General features: G+C 35.6%; 1 protein-coding gene across 2 annotated transcripts in view; it reads left to right on the top strand.

The window, feature by feature from the left end:
- The window catches only part of LOC110456434 (dynein heavy chain 5, axonemal-like), a 124,961-nt gene that overhangs the window by 71,666 nt on the left and 35,019 nt on the right, over positions 1 to 18,276 (top strand). For both annotated transcript variants that reach the window (XM_021507199.1, XM_021507200.1), the window contains 11 exons: positions 1,476 to 1,640; positions 2,373 to 2,489; positions 2,988 to 3,128; positions 5,066 to 5,176; positions 5,563 to 5,685; positions 6,249 to 6,491; positions 9,636 to 9,788; positions 10,150 to 10,290; positions 11,028 to 11,121; positions 16,080 to 16,228; positions 17,159 to 17,313. In XM_021507199.1, coding sequence (XP_021362874.1) covers positions 1,476 to 1,640; positions 2,373 to 2,489; positions 2,988 to 3,128; positions 5,066 to 5,176; positions 5,563 to 5,685; positions 6,249 to 6,491; positions 9,636 to 9,788; positions 10,150 to 10,290; positions 11,028 to 11,121; positions 16,080 to 16,228; positions 17,159 to 17,313 — 1,592 coding nt within the window. The remainder of the gene's footprint in view (positions 1 to 1,475; positions 1,641 to 2,372; positions 2,490 to 2,987; positions 3,129 to 5,065; positions 5,177 to 5,562; positions 5,686 to 6,248; positions 6,492 to 9,635; positions 9,789 to 10,149; positions 10,291 to 11,027; positions 11,122 to 16,079; positions 16,229 to 17,158; positions 17,314 to 18,276) is intronic.

Raw genomic sequence — 18,276 nt, 5'->3', positions numbered from 1 at the left:
GAAGGGGAACCAACATTGTATAAACGGTTGGCCTGACCCATCTGGGGGCAGAGAGGCAGGCCCAATAAGGGATATAGAGGAATAGCTTTAATATCCTTTTTCTTCTGTTGGGATGAAGGTATTTTGACAAAATTTGAACAGTAGCATCCTATGGGGAAGGGAAATCAATTTTGAATAAATGGTTGGTGTGGCCCCCCTGGTGCCTGAGGGGTGGGGCCCAATAGGGTTAATTAAGCATTTTTAAAAAAAATTCTTTTTCTGTTGGAATGACAGGATTTTGTCCATATTTTGGATGAAGCACCGAATCCTTTGGAGAAGAAGACTATATTTTGTATAAACGTTGCGTCTGACCCCCTAGGGCAAAGGGGCGGGGCCAAATAGGGAAAACAGAAAAATAGCTTTAAAATCCTTCTTGTTCTGTAGGAATGACAGGGTTATGTCCCTATTTAGTCTAAAGCATCCTTGGGTGAAGGGGAACTAATTTTGTATCAACGGTGGGTCTGACCCCCAAGGGGCAGAGGGGTGGGGCCTAATTATGGAAACCTAGCAAATTCTTCAAAATCCTCCTTTACCTGTAGAAATGACCGCATTTTGTCCAATTGTATATAAATATAACGCCTGTCTAACCATGTAATACATGTACAGCAACATCTGGCTATTTCAACTTCTATTTTGCTAACATTTCCAGGTGAGCGATACAGGCCCTCTGGGCCTCTTATGTCCATACAGGAAAGCAAATCATACGAAATTTGAAAAATGACACACATTTCTCATGCATCCATAATCATGTGAAGGTCGGTGATTTGTTACATGGACTCGGTGTTACTGTTTTTATAAACTGTGACGTTCTTTCAGTTGAAACGTCACAACGCTCTCTGGCAAATGCAGACAGTTTTCATACATCATTTCTCTTTATTGACTTAAACATTATTGAGCATTTAATATAACAATTAAGGTCTTCAAATTTTTCGATGAATATGTGATTATATGGACCTGAAAAAGGAACAATAATAATCTTTATTTAAAGTCATGTATATTGTCAGTAACAAACATAAGCTCTGTAGATTTATTTTGGAGCTGCTAAGGGAACAAATATTGTTTTCATCGTGGAGGAAACCTCTACGGGGGGGGGGGGGGGGGGGGGGGGGGGGTCGAACCACCATGCCATCGGAGGGATAACAACTAATCCTGTTATACATCCTTCTCTTTTTCTGCCACTGCTGGGGATTGAACCGAGATTCTTGGGAGAGTGAGTGGTCTGAAGCCTACGCTTGATTGCACACAGTAGTAATGTAGTAATGACTGTGGACGTTAGCGATCATGGCTACCAAAGTGACCGGTTTGGCTTGACTTCGTCTCAGTTAATATTCATTTTTCTGGTCTATATACCACATAATCACCTCAATAAAAGTCCATAGTTGATCAATATTATACTGTATAACAAGTAAAATCAAGTAATATTTTGTGTATTCCAGATCCTCGAGTGTATGTACATCAAGCAGGCTATTGACCTACTCGAGGGACTCATCCCAAGGGGAGAGGAAGGCAAGGACATCAAGCCTGACCACCTTAAAAGGCTGATTGTCTTCGCCATCATGTGGTCAGTTGGGGCTCTGCTGGAACTGGAGGACAGGAAAAAGGTGTGACATGAACTATATTCAGTTTGCAATAGTCTTCTGTCCGAATATCTGTTGTAAAATTACCATACACTGAAGTAGTTTACTGCTCTGGTAATTATTTCACTATAGTCAAACCTGTATTAGGAGATTGCAAGTCTGAAGTCCAAAAAAGAGGTCTCTTCATGCAGGTTAAATTCACGATGAAATAACCATAGTGAAAAAAAACAATGGTCTCTTAACAAAGAGGTCTCTTAATGCAGGTGGTCTCTTAACACTGGTTAAATTCACAAAATGGATAACATAAAAAGAGGTCTCTTAACACTGTGGTCTCCTAATTAAGGTGGTTGTATGGGAATCGGGAATGGTTAACGTGATGTGGAAACTTCTTTTCTGGTTCTGCAGTACAGCTGCATTTTTGGGATGGATTTTTTATTTTTAACTAATCCTGCTGCTTTATTTGGGAACAAAGGTGACTAATATTACCAGGTTTCATAATCATTCTCTACTGAAAAGCCAACTTAAGAATCTACAGTAAGTAAAAGAGAACACAGAAATGAGGATTTACTACCATTATCATTTAATCATCCCGACTGCAGTATTTTTCTTCACTTTTGAAATAAAAAAAAAGTCTGTGTTGTTAAGCATTAATTTCTTTGTAAATTTAAAAGAAAGGAATGATGAATGAACTTGAGAAGTAGTTGTGAAAAAGCTTTCTTATCTTTACAATTTACAAACATCAACTTTTTTTTACAGATTCAAGAATTTATGCAAACCAACGGTAACCTGCCGTTACCCACACTCGCCGAAGACGACACCATCTTTGAGTATATGGTTGGAGAGAACGGCCAGTGGGAACATTGGTCTGGCAGGGTAGGTGACCATCAGACATTTTCCCTATCAAGACATTTACAGTGTTTAACTGGCGTTAAGCCCATGCCTGCTTATAAGCTTAAGCCCACCCATATCTATTGCAGTGAAGTAATAATTAAAAAAGCGATTTCATTGTCCTGTAATAAGCTGACATCCCCCTACTTGGCTATTTGTTCTTGATTGGGTGGAGGTACTAGTAATGGGCAATCGATTTGAAATCATAATCGATAATCAGTTTGTAATCGAAAGTAATAAACCGATTGATGATTGATTGCATAATCAGTTTATAGTTTTATGGGACTGAATGCCCAAATAGTTGCTTGCTATACATTAAATTTTGTTCTTTTATAATGAATGGATATCAAGCAACTTTTATGCATTATATTATAAACCATAAGAATATATGACTTTCAAAGCATACTTTACATGGAAGACATTTAAACATTTTGATTTCAATGAGGTACCTAGATTTAATCAATCTTTATGTCTTGTTTCCAGGTTCCAGAGTATGTTTATCCTGATGATAGTATTCCGGAGTACACCTCCATCCTGGTACCGAATGTTGACAACGTGAGGACAGATTACCTCCTCCACGCCATCTGCAAACAGGAAAAGTCTGTCTTACTCATTGGTGAACAGGTAATTTAAATAACACCACTATAATATACCTGGATAGGGGATATCTTATTGCACATGTTCTTGTCGGAGCCACTGTTTAGCTACTCCTTGCTGCAGATGATGTTTGGGAATAGTTTTGTACTGATATTGAATGATATATATGTATTGGTCAATGTGTTAGTATTCTGTCATTCATGTATTAAATGCCAATGTAAAATTTTGAAGAAGAAAAAAAGAAATTTACTGTGTTAAAAACCTTAATATTTTCACCCAGCCAAACGTTTGCTCTTTGGATTTTTAGGACAAGTACGTCTTTGTTGAATTTGCCGATTTAAACTATGTGCTACTTTGTATATCTACAGTAAAACCTAAATAAAATGCCCTTCGTTTCATTTGCCAACTTGTTTTTCGCCAACATATTTCAATGTCCCTTTTTCTCATTTTCTAAAGAATTTCTTTATGAGTTTCCCTCATTCAATTGCCAAGCCCTTCATAACGCCAAAATTTCCCTGTGCAAATGAAGGCAGTATAACGAGGTTTTACTGGACATGATGTCGTCGTATGTTTAATTTGTCCTTTACACCCCTTTTTGGTGGATTAATTCCACGTCGAATGTAAAATGAACACGCAAAGACAGGTTTGGGACTTAGAAAATCATGGTAATTTATTACGCAATAATATGCAATAAATACTTATGCAAGATAAGTAATATTGTGCAATAATATATAATCGCCTAAACAACGAAAGATGACATATGTGTAGGGTCATACAATGACCTTGACATATACCCTGCACATGAATGCAAAAGTAATATATATAAATACAAGTAAAATTACCATGGTTCTCCTACTAGCTACATGACCTAAACTACAGAAGATATAACTGAAAACATGGGAGGGAGGGAGGGAGGGAGCCAAGGGAATTGCCACCAATATGTCATTTGACAAAGTCTGTCATAAAGCAAATAATTAGAATAGAATTGCCACCTACGTGTTGCTGGGTCAAAGCACAGCGGGACTCTGGCATTTGAATTTGAAAAACCAAGCCACCCCTGCGACTGATGCTGACCGCTGGTCAGTTGAAGCTGGTTGGTCAGTAAGCTGAAGGGGCACCCTATGGGGGTGTAAATGAGAGGCTCACTGCAGGGTAAAGTGGGCCTATTATGTGAGATAGCCTCTCAAGCACTTGGCTCCCTCCTCCTTGAATTAATACACAATTAACAACTTAATTATCAAAATAAAGCAAATTCCTGTTTACTGTTGCAAGTCCTTGAACTTTGCTATTTTTGAAAAATTCTATTGTCACCTAAATGACATTAATCCACTGTATGTTGTGAACGGATGAAGGATTATCATCATTTCAACCTATTTTGTTAACCATATTTCTTTATAACAAATGTTTTTTTGGTGGTTTTTTTTCAAATGAAAAACAGAATAGGATATTGTTTAAAGATGTTAAGAAATTGTATAAATTTGTACAAACTTTCAGTATATGTATGGTTTTTAATCACAGATTTAAATGAGGTTTTCCAAGTTTGCCTATGAAGTTAGTCTTTACCGAAGTTGATGCCTGATGAAGAAATGTAACACGTGAAAAATCTTTAATTTAAAAGGAAAACATTATGTAAGAAAGTATATTTGTGTCAGATTTTAATTGTACATGAAATTAGCTTCTAGCTTCGCTCTAGGTTGAATTTCCCCTTAGTTTAATTGGTAGAGCATCGTACTGGGAAGCTATGGGTAGTGGGTTTGATCCCCAATGGAAACACAATATTCTCTTTCCAATTACAAATGGTGTCCATGGCCCTCCCTGTGGTGACAAGAAGTTCGAACCTGGGTTATTGTGGTGTTTAAGTGCATACACATTTAAAAAGGGGAGAGTAGTGTGGCAGATTTTAATTGTACATAAGATTATGGTCAGTTTCTAGCTCAATCAGTATTTTTGTCTTCTGCCTCCAGGGAACTGCCAAGACTGTGATGGTTCAGGGATATTGTAACAAGTTTGATCCAGAATTGCACCTTTTCAAGAGTCTGAACTTCTCCAGTGCTACCCAGCCAATCATGTTCCAGGTAACATACAAGACTTCTGATTAGTCCCTGAATAAGCAATGAAAACGTTGGTTACCTGTAAGGATAGACAAATAATTCTCCTGTGAGAAATAATAATATTTTTTTTATAGCTGAAAACCTATTGTTTTGCATCATTCAGTCAACTGTTTTACTCCTTTTTTTTGGTAATTAACAAATTCAGTTCAATAATAAAAAAAAAAATTGAATGAAAATGGTTAAACTTTTTTAGGAAGTTAAAGCCATATTTATTTGTATTGACTTTAATTGCTTTATTGTCCAACAGATGGTACAGGTATAAAATCATGAATGTTAAATTAATTTGGTACAATATAATTATATCAATCCAATTTTGTTTTGCCAAATAAAATTTAAATTGTGTATTTCAGAGGACCATTGAAGGCTATGTGGATAAACGTATGGGCACAACATACGGTCCACCAGCTGGAAGGAAGATGACGGTGTTCGTTGACGACATCAACATGCCCACAATCAACAACTGGGGAGATCAGGTAAGGGGAGATAGATATCAGTATAAGAAGATCAGGTAAGGGGAGATAACTAGCAGTAAAGGGAGATCAGGTAAGGAGAGATAACTAGCATTATATGGAGATCAGGTAAGGGGAGATAACTATCAGTTTATGGAGATTAGCTAAGGGGAGATAACTAACAGTATAGGAAGACAAGGTAAGGAGAGATATCTATCGGTAAAGGGAGGTCAGGTAAGGGAAGATAACTATCATTATATGGAGATCAGGTAAGGGGAGATAACTATCAGTATATGGAGATCAGCTAGGAGAAGATAACTAACAGTATGGAAGGACAAGGTAAGGGGAGATAACTATCGGTATAGGGTGATCAGGTAACCGGGGATAACTAGCAGTAAAGGGAGATCAGGTTAGGTGAGATAACTAGCAATTTGTGACTCAATAAAAGATTATACATATGTTTTTTTTAATGAAAACCATTATTTACATTCTTGGATGTCTTGACAATCAATGTAGAAAACTTGTATTAATTTAATTGATATAATTGCTTTTTCATGTTATGGTTTTTAACAAATTACATTGTTTAGGTCACAAACGAGATCACACGTCAGATGATGGAAGTGAAAGGATTCTACAACCTTGAAAAGCCTGGAGAGTTTATCAACATTGTAGACATACAGATGATTGCCGCCATGATCCACCCAGGTGGTGGCAGAAATGACATTCCGTCACGTCTCAAGCGACAATTCTGTGTGTTCAATTGTTGTTTACCTTCCAACGCTTCCATTGACAAAGTTTTCGCTACCATTGGTAGCGGCTACTTCATCACCGTAAGTCTTACTTCAATACTCATTATTAGCACAGTAACTTCATCAGTCCAAAAGTCACTATTAGCAGTGCTAACATTATCATTGAAGTCACTATTAGTAGTGCTAACTTCTTTACTGAAGTCATTATTAGCATTGCTAGCTTCATCACTGAAGTCATTATTAGCAGTGCTAACTCCATCACTGAGTTCATTATTAGCAGTGCTAACTCCATCACTGAAGTCATTATAAGCAGTGCTATCTTCATCACTGAAGTCACTATTAGCAGTGCTAACTTCATCACTGAAGTCAATATTAGCAGTGCTAACTTCATCACTGAAGTCATTATTAGCAGTGCTAACTCCATCACTCAAGTCATTATAAGCAGTGCTAACTTCATCACTGAAGTCACTGTTAGCAGTGCTAACTCCATCACTCAAGTCATTATAAGCAGTGCTAACTTCATCACGGAAGTCACTATTAGCAGTGCTAAATTCATCACTGAAGTCACTATTAGCAGTGCTAAATTCATCACCGAAGTCATTATAAGCAGTGCTAACTTCATCACGGAAGTCACTATTAGCAGTGCTAAATTCATCACTGAAGTCATTGTAAGCAGTGGTAACTTCATCAGTCTGTATGTCTCTATCATCAGTGGTAACTTCATCGTTCTCTAAGTCTCTACTATCAGTGGTAACTTCATCGCTCTGTAAGTCTCTATTATCAGTGGTAACTTCATCGTTCTGTAAGTCTCTACTATCAGTGGTAACTTCATTGTTCTGTAAGTCTCTATTATCAGTGGTAACCTCATTCTGTATGTCTCTATCATCAGTAACCACTGTTGGCCATGATGACTTTATCAATCTGTAACCACTGTTGGCCATGATGACTTTATCAATCTGTAACCACTGTTGGTCATGATGACTTTATCAATCTGTAACCACTGTCGGCCATGATGACTTTATCAATCTGTAACCACTGTTGGTCATGATGACTTTATCAATCTGTAACCACTGTCGGCCATGATGACTTTATCAATCTGTAACCACTGTTGGTCATGATGACTTTATCAATCTGTAACCACTGTTGGTCATGATGACTTTATCAATCTTTCAGGTCTTAACTCATTCACCCCTGAAAATGAACTGTTCCAACCTTTGATTTGGAAGAGTCGCACAATAGCGCATTTCCTGATGAAAATGGGAAAATACCGTATACCAGGAACCTAGCACCCAGTTAAATGTTCGCCCTTCATCTGTCCAATCCATTTTCATGCAGTGTTATTTTCACCCTTGACATCTTGTTCCTATGTATAGTATGTTGTCCTATGTATAGTATGTTGTCCTATGTATAGTATGTTGTTCCTATGTATAGAATGTTGTCCTATGTATAGTATGTTGTTCCTATGTATAGAATGTTGTCCTATGTATAGTATGTTGTCCTATGTAAAGTATGTTGTCCTATTTATAGTATGTTGTCCTATGTATAGTATGTTGTTCCTCTGTATAGTATGTTGTCCTATGTATAGAATGTTGTCCTATGTATAGTATGTTGTTCCTATGTATCGTATGTTGTCCTATGTATAGTATGTTGTCCTATTTGTATAGTATGTTGTCCTATGTATAGTATGTTGTTCCTCTGTATAGTATGTTGTCCTATGTATAGAATGTTGTCCTATGTATAGTATGTTGTCCTATGTAAAGTATGTTGTCCTATTTCTAGTATGTTGTCCTATGTATAGTATGTTGTCCTATCTATAGTATGTTGTCCTATGTATAGTATGTTGTTCCTCTGTATAGTATGTTGTCCTATGTATAGAATGTTGTCCTATGTATAGTATGTTGTCCTATGTAAAGTATGTTGTCCTATTTATAGTATGTTCTCCTTTGTATAGTATGTTGTCCTATGTCTAGTATGTTGTCCTATGTATAGTATGTTGTCCTATTTTTATAGTATGTTGTCCTATGTATAGTATGTTGTTCCTATGTATAGAATGTTGTCCTATGTATAGTATGTTGTTCCTATGTATCGTATGTTGTCCTATGTATAGTATGTTGTCCTATGTAAAGTATGTTGTCCTATTTCTAGTATGTTGTCCTATGTATAGTATGTTGTCCTCTGTATAGTATGTTGTCCTATGTATAGTATGTTGTCTTATGTATAGTATGTTGTCCTATGTATAGTATGTGGTTCCTATGTATAGTATGTTGTCCTATGTATAGTATGTGGTTCCTATGTATAGTATGTTGTCCTATGTATAGAATGTTCTCCTTTGGATAGTATGTTGTCCTATGTATAGTATGTTGTCCTATGTAAAGTATGTTGTCCTATTTATAGTATGTTGTCCTATGTATAGTATGTTGTCCTATGTATAGTATTATGTTGTCCTATGTATAGTATGTTGTTCTATGTATAGTATGTTGTCCTATGTATAGTATGTTGTCCTATGTATAGTATGTTCCTATGTATAGTATGTTCTATGTATAGTATGTTGTTCCTATGTATAGTATGTTGTCCCATGTATAGTATGTTGTCCTATGTATAGTATGTTGTTCCTATGTATAGTATGTTGTCCTATGTATAGTATGTTGTTCCTGTGTATAGTATGTTGTCCTATGTATAGTATGTTTTCCTATGTATAGTATGTTGTTCCTATGTATAGTATGTTGTCTATGTATAGTATGTTGTCCTATGTATAGAATGTTCTCCTTTGTATAGTATGTTGTCCTATGTATAGTATGTTCCTATGTATAGTATGTTCTATGTATAATATGTTGTTCCTATGTATAGTATGTTGTCTATGTATAGTATGTTGTCCTATGTATAGGATGTTGTCCTATGTATAGTATGTTCCTATGTATAGTATGTTCTATGTATATTATGTTGTTCCTATGTATAGTATGTTGTCCTATGTATAGTATGTTGTGTACATAGTTTCACTCTTGTGATAAATTCGCCCTCATTACTGATGGCGAGAAAATGGCAAAAGTTAAACTTCTTGCAAAAATTTGACAGTTTACAGAATACTGCGTCAATTAAAAACTGTATCCAGTACTTTTTCAAATGAATACAGGAAATGTCTGTGAAAAATTATCACTGAATTGAAAAGTTTTACCAAGTGGTGTACATGTATGTCCCGGAATATATTTTGTTAATGTTGTGTTGCAGAAACGTGGCTTTCCTGCTGAAGTGACAGAACTGATTTCTACGCTGGTGCCTGCCACAAGAAAACTCTGGCAAAGAGTGAAAATCAAGATGCTGCCCACCCCGGCCAAGTTCCACTACGTCTTCAATCTGCGTGATCTCAGTCGTATCTGGCAGGTACGTAATTCTCCACAACACTTTCAGTATTTTCATTGTTTATTTACGGGTATTAAAAGTCTATTTCTTTATTTACAGTTATTAAAAGTCTTTATTATTCAAAATACTGCTGGAAATGTCCTTGAAAAAAATAAATTGCTTACAAAGGAGTATTTAGTCTTGGTGATAACTGCTAAATAAACACTTGAATTTTTATACTTTAAACTAATATTTAAGACTCCAATGCATGTTCAACTTTTCCAGAAAATTTCCTGAATTCGTATGAGGTTCAGATCTGTAATTTTGCTGCATTTGGTCAGACCGGATATGTACGTTTATACTGATCTTCCGGACAATTTAATTTTTGTTTTTGCTTTGACAGGGTATGTTAAATACCACAGAAGAAGTTGTCACCAGTGTGAAAGTGATGATGTCGCTTTGGAAGCATGAAAGTTACCGTGTCATTGCCGATAGATTTACTGAATACGCGGACAAAGATTGGTTTGAGAAAAACATCAAACAGGTAAAAAAACAAAACTTCTTTTTCTAAAATTATTGGATAATGACAATAACAGGTTTTGTTAAATGTTAAAAACACAATGAATATATGCTTACTTTCTTATAAAAACAAATCTTTAAAAAAAATTGGTTCATAAAAGGATGTTATTTTGACAATTTGAGTGTAAACAAATTCACTATCTTCTAAGTTTTCTATTTTGCCAGAATTTTTTTAATACAATTTTAGTCTAAATAAGAAGAATTTATTATGCATATAACTTGACAATTTCAATATACATGTAATTATATAATCATATTTTATCAGCGTGGCACACATCTGGTTTTAAAAGATAAAATGTGTAATTAATAATTAGAGGTTCTTATATACCATTTTATCACAGCCTAGTTCGTAGGTCGTTTCAAAGCTGTTCACAAATTATAATCCGTGGTAATAGGGCCTTTGCAACCAGCCAATATCTTTTTCAACTCCCTGGAGAGCATACAGCCAGTACTGCCTTTTCAGTGCTCACAGCCAACACTCTACAATTCTAGCACTTCTCAACCAAATACTCATTTACAGCTGAGTAGACTGGAACAGTAAAGTATCTTGTTCAAAGATACAACACAGTGCCGTGCCGTGACTCAAATCCGCAACCCTGCTGTCACGAGCATGGCCTCCTACCACTAGACTACTGTGTGTCTCCTTTAAATAAATGATGAACTTCGATGATTGGGCTCATAGCACCTTTGCTTGTGGTTTAGGTGGCCGAGGAGGAGTGTGGCAGTGCGGCCTTTAACGAGATGGATGAGGAACCCTACTTTGTTGACTTCCTGCGAGAGGCACCAGAAATAACAGGTAAATTTCACTGCCACCTTAGAGTCTATCCATTGAATTTGGTCTCTCAGAATTTCAGAGATAACATTAAAAATTCATTTGATTTTATCACCAATATTTTTAAAACCTGAGAGACTGGAGATCAGTACATATCATTTTAAATACTTAACACCTTTAACTCATTCACCCCTGAAGACACATTTGAACCCTTCCAATTCAAAAGTTGGAATAGTTCATTATGAAACTTCAGGGGGAAGCCGAAGTACTTGGATAGAACCCATGTGGTCAGGCATGTGACCCCATACCTTTTCATGTTTGATAGAGGAATCGAACCCTGACCTGATGAAAGGGGAGTGTGCTGTCTACTGCACCACCCAACCACTCATAATGCTGTTTAATCAAACATAAGGATGTATTTACCATTTCTTACGAAAAATATTTATCGTAACCTGTGTATTCTGACCTGTTCAATCTGACCAACACATTGTGTCTCAAAGGGTGTCGGATAAGACAGTTTTCACAGTATTTAAGACTTACACATTTTACCTAATAGGGTTTGAATGTGTCTATAAGGTAATAGACATTTCTTATTTATTAAGACTGAGTTTGGTAGCAGAACTGCAGCATTCAAGACAACTAAATTATTCTCTGGAAAACAGAAAATGAGATTTAAATAATTTCATCGAAAGAGAATCTTTGATGCTGCTTTCAATTAATTCTGGTTGTGTTTCAATAGAATACAGACCTATTAAGCCTGTTTTACTGATTTTTGTGTTTTGGTTTTTTAATTGAGGTTCAATACTTTTTATAATATATTTATTTATCATAATTTTTAAATATTATGCATGCTACAGGAGGTAAGTGATTTGTCTCAGGGATACACCTGTAACATTACACGATAGACTATCTATATTTTATTATTGTTTTTCTTACGGTAGTTGAAAACTGATGTGGTCCTGGATCCACTTTTTGACTTTTTTTTTTACATAAAAAATTATAAACTTATACATTTTTTTTCTGGTTATTATGAGTGAATTATATTAATTATATAGTGAATTTAATTTCAATTTTTTTTCATAGAAAGATTCATGAAATTGTCAATATGAAGAATATTATAAAGCTTTGTTGAACTTTGACTATTGAGTGAAAAAAAATCAGAATAATTGGATTTTCAGATTGAAGAATATTAACTATTTTGTCATATCTATGTGGAATAAAATATATCTAAAAAAATATTTATAAATTGAGAAACATTGGGTATTTCAAGGGAAATCAAGGGATATTATTTCAATCTTTGAATTTGAAGAATTTCAAATAATTTCATCTTTTACATGAATATATTCTCCTGTTTAATCCTTGATGTCATATATTGTATAAAAGTGTACTTTCATAATTCAGATATATTTGGAATATATATGCTTTAAACATTGAATTTAGTATTTTTATCACTTATCTGTACTTTCTTGCTTATCAAATTCTCTATCTCAATTTGCTTCCTCCTCTATCATTATTACTACGACAATTTTGTGATTGATCGGCTAAAGCTGGTGCCAAATCAGCAAAGTCATCGAAGTCAAAAGAACGTGGTAAAGTCATTTCATAATGTACTCATATGCCATAGGGAAAGATGTCTCCATTCGCCCCCTCCCTACACCCCATAACCTCTCATCCCCTCAAAAACCCACAAAAAAAACTTTGTGTAAACGGGCTGTGAATAATGAATACATGTAATTCATGTCCAAATTAATTTAGGTTTAAGCTTAAGGCATACTTTGAATTGTGCCAAGAGAACTTCAGGGTGATAAATGTTTGAACAGCCCATACAAATTTGAATGTATTTCTGATAAAATTGAATTGAGAAATGTAAGGCAGAGAAAAAGTAAATGTGTTTAAATAGGTATTCAAATTTGAAACGTGAAATTTGGTCTTTTATAATCATGACAGTCTGCAACATTTATTTAATGTATAGTATTTTGGCTGTTCTCAAAGTATTTTGAAAGCAATCAGTAGTTTAGATATTAACGTCATGTTAAATTTATGGTAGTCAGAAATTTTCATAAACTCACTTGACTGGTAGATGTTTGACAGTAACTAATTCGCAAGTTTTGGAAATCGTTGTTTCCAACAATTCATTTCTGTCATCAAAATTACACCAGTTCTGGAAATATGATGTCTCTTTGGCCTTTTGTTTTGTGAACTTTGCCCTATTGTTTTGTGAACTTTGCCCTATTGCTGTGTGAACTTTGCCCTCTTGTTCTGTAAACTTTGACCCCTGTAAAACTTATATATCTTTCCTATGACATATGAGAACTACACATTGTTATGATGTCATTCATTGGAAAATAAATGACAAACATCACATATTGTGACGTAAGAGGATTCACAGAAAATGTACCGTGAATTGTGACACCTGCCTGTCTTTTGTTATGATAGATATCATGTGACCCACACTCAGTTATACACTGGTTTCCATAAAAACCATGTGACTGTCACATGACATAAAATTTCACGTTGTTGTAAACAAATTGTTGTTTTTAGATTCAATAGAATGTTCTTGATCACTTCTCTATGGTGGATTGTTGTTACGCCTTGTTGATGAATTGTTCTCACAGTAATTGTTTTCGAATGTCTTGGTTCGTAGGTCTGTTGGTTGAGCCCCACACTAACAAACGTAGACTGTCCGTTATTGTGGTACAGCGGAGCAGAAGCTTTAATGCAGACGGTGTCCAATATTTATACTTTTTTGCATTCCGACTTCTTTTATTTAATTTGTGGAGAACTTTTTTATTTTCAAGAAAAGCTCCCATGAGAGCCTTTGACTTTGGTTTTTTACTTCTAGAAATTGGTTTGTTGATCTTATTTGTCATTCTTGGGTTGTTGGTTGATTTTGATTTTGTTCTGTAATTATATGAATGGACCAAAAAAGAATGCATCCCTGTGCATGTTGCCTGTCTGATATTCATGGTCACCAAAAAAATACTTCAGTATTTCTCGGACTTGAAAAAGTAAAATGTACTTTAATCATGCTTACAAAGTTACAAAAATTTGATTAAGGAAAAAACATGTCGGAGAAACCATGTAAAAAATACCTTCCTTAAAGCTGACTGGTAAACACACACACACACACACACACACAAAAATCAAATTAAAAAGTTTACAATTTTAGCAATAGATTGTTAATCATCTATGTGTGAAACATTAGTTAAGAAAATTTTAAAAGATTAAATTAAAAAAAAATAAGTCCTGGAGTGACACTTAGTTCAGATGGTGTTATAAGGGAAAGCACCTGCTAAGAATACTGGTTGTGACCTTGAGTGTCTGACCTTGACAGATCATGGTCATGACCATGACTGTATGCACAATTGGTTGAGTGTTTGATGGAGCACACCAAATGATATCCAGCCACTAGTAATGAATAATTATATGATATTTGAATATTATGCATATTTTTTATGCAAATCACTCATGGATTTTTTTTATCATATATATTTTCTTTTAAATTCCTGCATATTTTATGCAAATTAATCATGAAATAATAATTTGCATATTCATTAAGACAAGTAATTGTAATCATTTACATAATTTATTCAATATCCTTTTTGTGACAAAACAAAATAAATAGACATGTCATGAACTAAAGATTTAACTCTTTATTCTGTCATGTAATTATTAGCTTTTTAGTTTAGGTAATATTCTAATTTATTTATCAACATTGGTTGTCATCTGTGTATTTTATAGAATCAGTTTCAATTAAGAACTTTAATATGTTACAATATATGGATTTATTTTACATGCATTTATTTATGTAAATTATTCAATGTATAAGGAGGTAACTATGAATTTTATTAACATATTACTCTTGCTGATTGAAAGGTAAATGTGATTCATTTACATCTAGATAACTTAACTGTTGTTTCAGATCATTTAAAGTATGTATTGAGGATCCCTTACCACTGCCAAAATCTGGAACTGTGTATTGGAGACCATTTTTTCCTGGCATGACTATAGCTTTGATAATCATTTCTGAAAAGAAAACTATACCTTACAAGATGTTTGGGAAAAGAAAATTAAAGATGAAATAAACAAAAAATATAATTAGCAAAAATGTTCTGCCATAAAAATTTAGCTAGGCTAGACCAGGATTTCGAACCCTGGACTTCAGATGTTGTACTTTCACTCTAACCAAATGAGCTACTTGCTCTGACCAAATTGCACTACCGTTACATCTAAAACGAAATTAAGGGGAGGTTGCAGTATATACGAAAAATTACAATGGAATTTTCTAGTGTTTTTTGCCCGCAGTGGGACAGGGATCCTTAAAATTTCTAGATTATTATGTTTCTGTCAAATTATTGAGGTCGTGATTCAATACAACATGCAAGGCAAAATATCAAGTATGGGGATACATGTGTGTGTCTGTTTGTACCATGTGCTGGTACAGCATCCTTTATGTGTGACTGTGTGTATCTCATATGTCCATGTGCTGTACATGTGCCTACATGTAAAAGTACAGGGGACCCATTGCTAGATTGGAATTTCAGGTTTTTGTTTGCATGTTGAAATCAAGGCATGTGACATATGTGTCACTTGCTCGACACATGGGAAGTAGCCACACATGTGTCTCATACATGGTAGTTTGCCTAAATGTTTGCTTGGCCTTTCTCTTCATATTCAATTTCTCTGTATAAATTCTTGCATCCTTTTCATGCTTATAGACCTACAATACAATTAAAGCCTCATTTGACGTATTATAATTCATCGGTTAACCATGTTTATCTAATGTCTGAAAACATGGATGCTCTTCTAATATCATATATACTAAATTGTTTCCATAAATATACGTATCATATATATGCTTATTCTTTTCAATGACCTTGACCTTTTGTCATGACCTTCATATTTGGATATGACCTTTACCTTTGTCCAATGGCCTTGAGATTTTTGCCATGTCCTTGACATCTGTGCGGGTGTTGTTGCAGGTGATGAGCCGGAGGATGCTGACATGGAGGCACCAAAGATCTACGAGCCAATCCCCAGTCTGGATATTTTACAGGAACGCCTGCTCGGCTACATGGAACAGTACAACGAGACTATCAGAGGCACAAAGATGGATATGGTCTTCTTTAAGGTACGTACTACCCAGTCACATCGTCTAGAAGGTTCAAATCATCATGTCTGGGTCAGATGCTGTTGACTAGTCTATATAGGTTACCTTTTTGTTCCAGTTACATGTAAATAATAATACTTTAAGGTTCTTATATACCGCTCTCTCACAACTTAGATTGTAGGTCGTCTCAAAGCAGTTTACAAATTATTTTCCCTGGTTAAAGGGCCTTTACAACCAGCCAGTATCTCTTTCTCAACTCCCTGGGGAGTATACAGCTAGTGCTGCCATTTCGGGGCTCACAGCTAGCATACAACAATTCCAGCACTGCCTATCCACATACTCATTTACAGCTGAGTGCACTGGAACAAGCAGAGTAACGTATCTTATTCAAAGATACAACACAGTGCCGTGATATGACTCAAAACCCAAAACCTTTCAGTCACTAGCCCGGCGTCCTACCACTAAACTACCGTGCCTCCTAAAGATTAGTTACATTATCTGGTCACTTCAGTCACCTGTAAAATTTAGTCACCTGTCTGTTCTAGTCACCTGTAAAGATAAGTCGATCACCTGTCTAGACTTGTCACCTATCTAGACTTGTCACTTGTCTAGACTTGTCACCTATCTGGACTTGTCACCTATCTAGACTTGTCATCTATCTAGACTTGTCACTTGTCTAGACTTGTCACCTATCTAGACTTGTCACTTGTCTTGACTTGTCACCTATCTAGACTTGTCACCTATCTAGACTTACCTCTGTATTTTCAGGTAACCTATTAACAACGGCAACGTGGCCGTTTGTTATGTTAACACTAAGCTCAAGTTTCATAAAACTTTTGATAAACCAGAATTGTACGATTAATTGATCTGTAAGAAATTGAAATTGTATAATATACAGTATGTGTGCGATTAGTTGCTTCAGAATTCTGACCTAAGATATGTGTTTTGTAGGACGCCATGACAAACCTGTTGAAGATATCGCGTGTGATTCGTACCCCAAGAGGACACTCCCTATTGGTGGGCGTGGGTGGATCCGGTAAACAGAGCTTGACCAAACTGGCTTCTTACATCGCGGGATACAAGACCTTCCAAATCACACTCACAAGGTTAGTTCTGCAGCAAAGATGTGGGCATGGGTCAGTCCAATTTCTTATATTAAATTTAAACTTAAACCAGACAGTAAATTTTGTATTCTATTATCCTTATCTCTGCCAAATTTTATAACAGGTTCATTTAATGAGATAATTACTGCAAAATAAGGTGAATTTTAAAATGGTCTCTTAACGAAAGTGGTCTCTTAATAGAGGTGGCCTCTTGAGTAGGTTTGGCAAAATAATTAAGGAGTATAAGAATTTTTAGCTCACCTGGCCCGAAGGGCCAAGTGAGTTAATGCCATGGCCCAGCGTCCGTCGTCAGTCAACTTTTTTCTTTAAAACGCTACTAGTCCTTAACGGCTCAGAGGAATTTGACCAAATTTGGTCTGGAGCATCATTCGCCAAAGGGTTCCTTAGTTTTGTATAAACAGAGGGTATGGCCTTCCTGGGGGCAGAGGGGTGGGGTCAAATAGGGGGCAAATAGGTAAATCTTTAAAAACCTTCTTGTCAACCAATAGAAGGATTTTGACCAAATTTGTTCTAGAGCATCTTTGGACAAAGGAGCCTCAAGTTTGTATATACAGAGGGTGTGGCTTTTCTGGGGGCAGAGGGGCTGGGCCAAATAGGGGAAATATAGGACAATGTTTCTCCTACTATAAAAGTGAAGGGATTTTCATCAAACTTTTTCGAGAGCATCTATGGGAAAAGACCCCCCCCCCCTCCACACACACACCAAAACAGATTTACATGTAGTTCATCTTGCAAGTTTGTTTCTTGTACTCCTTTGATAAACCTGTATGGTACTCAGCAGGTTTTAAATTGAAAATAAAATACCAGGTTAGCTATTAAGGCCCCTGGGCCTCTTGTTTTTTTCAAGTTCATGTTTTTCCACCACCTTAAATGTTCCAGCTGGACAGAATAAAACTGAACTGAACTGTCTTTTGTCCGATGACAGATAAAGGCTAGTGCTTCAAT

This window comes from Mizuhopecten yessoensis, unplaced genomic scaffold (assembly GCF_002113885.1).
Source record: "Mizuhopecten yessoensis strain PY_sf001 unplaced genomic scaffold, ASM211388v2 scaffold8745, whole genome shotgun sequence".
NCBI classification, from domain to species: Eukaryota; Metazoa; Mollusca; class Bivalvia; order Pectinida; family Pectinidae; genus Mizuhopecten; species Mizuhopecten yessoensis.
This window is presented reverse-complemented; position numbering and strand designations above follow the sequence as displayed.